Consider the following 7783-nt stretch of genomic DNA (forward strand, 5'->3'; position numbering starts at 1 on the left):
CCGCAGCCACCTAGCCCTCAACATCCGCAAGCAACCTCTCAGCCCTCAGCAACATGCCTCCCAATCGAGAGCAGCGTGAGGGCAGCCATGCCCCATCCTGCTCGAGCGAGAAAGGGCCGCTGCCGTTGTTCCCGGCCAACGAACCACTCCCCACGCCGACGCCGCCTCCTCGCAACGACCGCAGTGTTCTCACCCCAACGCTGCCCCGGGCCAAACTTCATAGCAGCTGCACCGAATAGTGCAGTATTGATGCCCTTGGCCCGACACCAAAAACATAAATTGGAAATTATAGATCTGTAGTCGTACGCAATGACTACCGACAACTCAGTGAAAGCCCAATTATAAGCCTTAGAAACCAGAATTGAGAACCGATTTTAAAAAGCGTCTATTAAAGAGCTTCAGCAAGTTTTAACAAAATAAAAGTTTAAATTTTATATTGAACCGATCTAGAGACACAGGAAAAAGGAACCAAGAATAGGACACAAGCTACCGACACATGAAGGTGGAATTTCCAAGATAGGAAGATGGAGATCTGACTAGTTGGATTTCTAGGGCGAAAAAATTCTTCCGTTTTCACAGAACTCCAAAAGAATCCAAAGTGGAAATAGCTTCAATCCAACAAGATGGAAATACAATCCAATGGTATGATTAGTACGAAACCTGTCATGAGATTCTCTCGTGGGAGCAATTCAAGAGAGGACTTATTATTCGCTTTGGACCATCTGAATACAAGAATATTGATGGACAGCTCGCTAAAATTCGTCAAACTTCCACGGTGTTAGAATATCAGAGCAGATTTGAACGATTATCAAATCAAGCCAGAGATTGGTCCGAACGACAATTGGTGGGTACATTTATCGAAGGACTTAATCCAGAGATCTGATGTGAAGTCAAAGCTCATCAACCCTACACTACGAGAGCCGCAATATCATTTGCATGTTTACACGAGGAAAAAATTAGTAGGGAAAATCATCGAAATAGAAGTGATAACAAACGGATAATCAGCAAGCCACTCGCCCCTATCTATTCTTAGTTGAAACCCTAACACTCGAAGGCTAACATGAGAATAACTTAAGGAAAGATCACCGAAGGATTTGTGCTTACACTATGATGAAAAGTAGAGTATGGAGCACCGATCTAAACAAATGGCAACTTCTGATGATTGAACCAATTGGGGAGGAACTGGAAGCTAACAATGTGGACTCCGATCATGAAGATATAGATTTTGATGAAGATGTTGGACCTATTATACATACAGTGCATGCATTAGTTGGTTACTCTAACCCACAAACTATGAAAATTGGAGGAACTTTGGAACATTAGCATGTTACAGTTTTGATTGATACTGATAGCACTAATAATTTTATAAACAGTAAGGTTGCTGACTGATTGGCTTAACATATTGAAGGCTGTAACAAATTCGAAGTAAAGGTCGTCGATGAACAAATTTTAACTTGTGATAGCAAATGTCCGAAGATAAAGTTGATTATACAGGGCCAAGAGTTGCTTGTGGATTTCTTTTTGCTACCCTTGGAAAACTTCGAAGTGGTGCTTGAAATTGAATGGCTATCAACCTTGGGTGATGTTTCATGGAATTTTTCTAAACTAATCATGAAGTTTTTTATTAATAGAAAGCAGGTGATCCCAAAGGGAAGACGTGGAAGTAAGGTCACAACTGCCTTTAGCCATCGGATGGAGATGGTTTTTCAAAAACTACAATGACTACTACATCGAAAAACCAACATATTGCTTACACTATCAAGAAGTGAAGACCATACTTACTTGATCAACGGGTTGTGATGCATTGTAGATACCTTGTGATTAAAGTGCTAAAAAAGAAATTCCCTAAGTTTAATGCTGCTTATGAGTTTGCTTAATTCGGTAAGAGTCGGATCGGTGATTTAAAAAGGCGCTCGGGCGAGGCAAGGCAAGGCCCGAGCGCATCGCTTCATTTCCAGGTGGCACGCTTCAAAGAGGCGCCGCCTAGGCGCTCGCCCGAGCCCAAGCGTCGGGCGAGCGCCTGAGTTAAACCATATGACCGAACCAGCGATTTAGGTCTGGTTCGGTCTCCGGTGCTTTAGTTGGTTCAATCGAACCAACTAAAGCACCAATATCAGCGCGACTTCCCTAACCCTAACCCTGCTTGCCGTTCACGCTGCTCGCTGCCGCTGCCGTTGTCGTCGCTCCCGCTGCTCGCTGTTGCCGCTGCCACTATTGCCGCTCACCGCTCTCGCTACCGCTGCTCGCTTTTATCGCTGTCGCTGCCACTGTCGCCGCTCGTCGCTCCCGCTGCCGCTGCTCGCTGTTGTCGCTGCCTCTGTCCCCGCTCGCCGCTCCCGCTGCTCGCTGCTACCGCTGCCGCTACCACTGTCATCGCTCGCCGTTGCCGCTCCCGCTTTTCTCAACACCCTCGGTCTTCCCTTACACTCTTCTCTTCTCTTTGGCTTCTCCTCTTTCGAAATCGAAAGTATACTGTTAACAGCATGGTATGCAATTTCGAATGGTACCGCCCGGTACGAGCGGTACGCACCGGTCCAACGGCATACCGGTACGCGGACCGCCCGCTACCGGACGGACCGTGCTACACTGCTATAGTGTACACTGTAGCAGTGCTACAGTAAGAGGAAAAATATTTAAAATCACTCGGTAAGCTCTGGTGTTGTACCGCTCGGTACACCCTAGTGTATCGCTCAGTATGCTGATACCGTACCGTACCGAGTCAACTTCAAAATACCGGTACGGTACGATATTGCATACCTTGGTTAACAGTATACAGTATACTGTTAAAAGTATACAGTATACTGCTATACTGTATACTGTTAACTATATACAGTATAACACTATTATTTTGATTTTAATACTATTAATTTTAATATTATTAATTTTTAGCGCCTCACTTCGCTCGAGCGAGCGCCTTGGCGAGCGCTTAGCGCCTCGGGCGTTTTTGGACCGTGGCGCCTTTTGGCGCCTAGCGCTTTTTAAATCACTGAGTCGAATAGGAGTTTATTTAATATTTATTTATTATTAAGAGTCCAAGTCTTGGTGGACTTTAGGTGGAACTCTATAAATATGGATATAACTGTTTCTTTTCGGCAATCAATGAAATATTATTCAGTCTTTTGACAAACCCTAGGATGTTGATCCCCTCAAAGTGATCAAGGAGGTCGATCCCCTCAAAGTGATCAAGGAGGTCGATCCCCTCGAAGTGATTATCCCTTTTTCTCTCTTCTTCTACGATAAAACCCTAGGGGTCTTATCACTTACTAACGTGGACATAATAAATTTGCCGGAAGTAAAATCTACCCTACAGCCACAACAAGCATCTACATGTGTTGGAAAGAAATTCTTGATATTAAAACATAGAAGACAAGGAAAAAAATAAAAAGAAAATAACAGAACCGGCAGCGATTTTAATTAATTCACTTTATATCACTTGCACAAGACCCATCTCAGCATTTGTGTACTACAGTTATTAAACCAATAAGGAAATCCATAGTGTAAGCACAGGCTTAAAATTCAATGCTGACCCTTAAGTAGCCGAAATACAGATCTACTACAATTTACATTCTAAGCTTATATCCACTATTTACTTGGACAAAGTGCCTTGTTTGATGTATTATATCCACATACCAAAAATCATGAATAAAAAAGGTGTTGGGATGCCCGATATTTTATTGGATAAAAAAAATGTGTCAATTAATCTTAAAAGGACAAGAACATCAAACTTATCATACATAAAAAGGTGACAGGATACTCAATATCAAATTACAAAACATAAAACATGCCAATTAAACTAATAATTACAAGAAAAACAATATTGACATCTAAAACCAGCATTTGAAAAAGAGAATAGGATTTCCAAAACCTTTTTTATGAAACACAACTCCTAGATGAACTGAATTGAGATATAATTTCAAGTTTCGTAGCTGGTCAACTTGTAGATGGTCAATTAACACAACCAACACCAATATTAACAGAGTTTCATAATAATGATGTTCTTTTCACAGAAATTATTTCAGTCCAAACAATTAGCAGATAATTTTCTAAATGAAAAGCATATAATCTGGATATAAACCCAAACTATCAGACCAACTGAACTGATTCAATCCTTTTCTCTTGTCTCAAGATCCAATAACCTATAGCTTCAGATATAGACCACTGAGAATATTGGTCTGAATCGTGTTTAAATCTAAGTCTATCCGAATCTGTATAAACAAACCTAATAAGTTCTATATATCTATATATGCACAGCATTCACCTATCAGACTAGTAATAGCCACGTCAGTGAAAGTTCTATATTCTTTTTCTTATCCACATAATCTAGAATGACACCCTTTTTGTTGATAGTGTAAATTACAACTAATTATCTGGATCTAACATTATACAAACCTGATAAATGTAAATCTTTCACTAAGTTATAGATAGATGCACAGCCTTTATACTATTAGACTAGCAACATCACAACATCAGAAAAACTAGTTCTGCATTTCTTCTTTCCATTGAGAAAATATAAAATGGACACATTTATGTTTTCTATAAATGCTGCAATGTATCATTCATCATTTATCTAAGATCACAAGGAAACCATCATGAGTACCATCAGCTATTACCCTGCACATGGGTTACCGAAAACTATAGAAATCAGATATAGTTCAAGCAGATTTCTGTTGCAGATTGAGACTCAGGTTCAGATCTCGTGATCACCTTAAGAGAATCAAATTCTAGGTCAATCCGACAAGCCAATGTCAATATAGATATGCAATCTTAAGAGGTGAAGACTTGCTACTTAAGGATGACATATTCTTCAATAAGTATTCAATGCTCACTTGATAAAACAAATATCAATTGTTACATCACTCAAAAACCTCTTCGTCTAGTGCATGTTACATGTGTGAAATGCATAGTTTTCAAGCAGAAAAGACACGAGAAAGGGGTTGTAGTCCTAGAATGGCATGACTTCAAAAGAAAAGATTAGGTGCTGGTTTTCATCCAAAACAAGTGTTGCATGGACACAGAAGCAAGAGTTGTACAAGAACATGTATCCAATTGTCTCAGCAAGCCATAAATTATAGGATCTGTATATCTATTTTTAAAAAATATAAGAAATATATGATATACAGAAAGAAAAAGATATGCATAGAAACAATCCAAGATTATCTTATGAGGTATGGAAAGAGGGATATTTAAAGAACATTTGAAAATTGAGAAATGTGTATGTACAAGTATCTAACTTCCAAATCATGTAGTACTGAGATGCCATTAACATGCAGCACTAACTTGCAAATCATGTACAAACAAACAGATTTGTTACAGAATCAAGCATTTTGCACGTCATGCATCATTCTTATATTAATGAATATTCAGAAGACACATTTTATTCCTTCTAATATATTGCTAAACATGCTCACATCTAACGAATTTTAAATAGTGTGCCAAAATGTGAGGTCATTTAGAAAGGTAGCATATGAAAATAATAACAATCAAGAACAATTAGGGCGAAGGATTAGATGAGGAAAAATGTTTATGATAGTATGGATATGTCCATAGAAGATCTATAGATGTGCCAATTAGTCAAACTGAATAAACTGAAAATGGTAGTGCAAGGAAAGATAAAGTTCTGAGAAGACTTCAATGATAATAATAATAAAATCAATTGCTCTTTAGTTTGACAAGTGATATTGCCTTCAACAGAGTTCAATGAGTTGTAATATCATGATACACTTTGGCCATATAACTCGAAACAATCAGTAAATAATGAATAACAACATCAGATAATAAAGTCTTATGAAAAATAATACAATGTCATAAAGAAAAACCAATGAGCACAATTGCACTTTGATTCTATTATGTAATAACGTAGCATTTCATTTTGGGTGAAGAAGTCTAGCAATAATTAAAACATCTCATGATACACCAATTACATGGAGTCATCCACATGAATCGTTTTCCACCATTGAACTCATTGAATGATCACCACCACATGTTGCCATCAAGTGACAATGCAGATAAACAAGCATGATAATATCCAATCGCACATAATCATAAATAATTTTGCAATAAAACTGCAACAATCCTGACTATGGATGATCAAATTTGTTCTAGCTTGTAATTTACAGTCACTAGATGACCAACAGAATTACAACATTATTCTGTTTCCACCATCTGCCAATGAAATGTATAAGTGTCACAGTTAAGTACCATACAGGCTGCCCTACCAGTGGCATTGGGATTCTCCACTTAACGAAAAAAACACAACACTGGACATGCGATGAATTACACTAAGATAGCAGACAACTTCAGTGCAGACAGCAGCTCAGCTCATTGAATAGAGGAAACAAAGAAGAACAAATATCCATTTCAATAAGCTAGCTTTGGTGGAAAATCTAAGCAGTACCAGTAGGCATCGTACAGTTCTCATCCAAGACTGGGAAGCATCTGAATTGGATCGACAAGCTGTTGTTGCTGCACTATTCCTTCTCCCATGGTAGTAATATCGAGTCCTCCCCCTTCAGTGCTGGATGAAGCCATAGTGGAGGTGCCCTTTGCCTCGACGATGCGCCACATGTACCAGGAACCAACGGAGCGATAGGGTCTCCACTGCTCGCAGAGCTGGTCCATCTGCGAAGGCCGCGGAACCTCCTCAAGGCCATAAAGCATCTGCACCCCCTTACGTACGCCGAGGTCGCCGACGGGAAGCACATCCGGGCGGTGGAGGGAGAAGATCATAAACATGTGGACGGACCAGGCGCCGATGCCTTTGACCATGGTGAGCATAGTGAAGAGAGACTTGTCGTCCATGGCAACGATGGCGGCGTCGGAGAGGATACCGGTGTGGTACTTTCGGGCGAGGTCGTGGAGGTAGGAAGCCTTGCGGCCGGAGACGCCGATCTGGCGGAGCTGATGGGGCGTGAGGGCGAGGACGGCCTCGGGCACGACGCCGGCCTCGCCGCCACAGAGGGAGAGGAAGCGGGAGTAGACGGAGGCGGCGGCCTTGAAGGCGAGCTGCTGGTAGAGGATGCTGCGGGCGAGGGCGTGGAAGGGCGGGTGGAGGTACTGGAAGGCCGGGAGCTCGTGGGCGTCCATGACGCGGCCGAGGTGGGGGTCGGCGGCGCGGAGGTGGCGGAGGGCGACGACGATCTCCCCGTCGGCGGACAGCGGGCGAGGGATCACGCGGACGGCGAGGCGGCCATCGGAGGAAGGGTTCTTCTTGAAGGCGTCTTCGGCCAACACCGAGGAGGAGAAGGAGGAAGAAACCTTTCGGATCTTTCGTGGGCGGAGAGAGATGGTGGTGGTGGCGGCGGTGATGATGGTGGTGCTAACAGCGGCGGGGTCGGTGGGGAGGTTGTTGGAGGTGGCAGGGGGGGCAGCGGCGGTGGTGGTGGTGGTGGAAAGGGCGGAGGAGGAGAGAGATTGGGTGGAGTGGATGGTTTGTTCTCCCATGGGAGCGGAGATGGAGAGGAGGTGGTGGTGATGGGGTTGCGGGCGGAGGCGATGGCCAATCATCCCTGCAAGGGTTAAAAAAAATTACTCATATTGTTTTATGGGCGAATTTTCGAAAAAAAAATTCCAAATTTAATTTAATCTTAGAAAACTTTTTAACAGCGCCTTTATTTTTTAAATAATTGGAATACACTTTTGTAGAATGACTAAAAGGTTCGTTCATATTGGCTCGAATAAAAAACATTAATTAATTAATTATGAATTGATTGGGTACGTACATCGTATATAGTTTTTCTAATTCCAGAGAATGTCCGTAAGGTGTATTACCTTTCATCTTCCACAT

General features: G+C 41.9%; 1 protein-coding gene across 1 annotated transcript; it reads right to left on the minus strand.

The window, feature by feature from the left end:
• Positions 1-6019: 6019 nt before the first annotated feature.
• Positions 6020-7505, minus strand: LOC103988753 (uncharacterized). The gene has a single exon (XM_009407383.3). It carries the CDS (start codon positions 7501-7503, stop codon positions 6415-6417), a length of 1089 nt encoding a protein of 362 aa, XP_009405658.2. The 5' UTR covers positions 7504-7505; the 3' UTR covers positions 6020-6414.
• Between the last annotated feature and the right edge of the window lie 278 nt (positions 7506-7783).

The sequence above is a fragment of the Musa acuminata genome, chromosome BXJ1-6, assembly GCF_036884655.1.
Source record: "Musa acuminata AAA Group cultivar baxijiao chromosome BXJ1-6, Cavendish_Baxijiao_AAA, whole genome shotgun sequence".
In the NCBI taxonomy this organism is placed as follows: Eukaryota; Viridiplantae; Streptophyta; class Magnoliopsida; order Zingiberales; family Musaceae; genus Musa; species Musa acuminata.

Coding starts and splice junctions, on each gene's coding strand:
- LOC103988753 (XM_009407383.3), bottom strand. CDS start 7,503: ATGATTGGCCATCGCCTCCGCCCGCAACCCCATCACCACCACCTCCTC.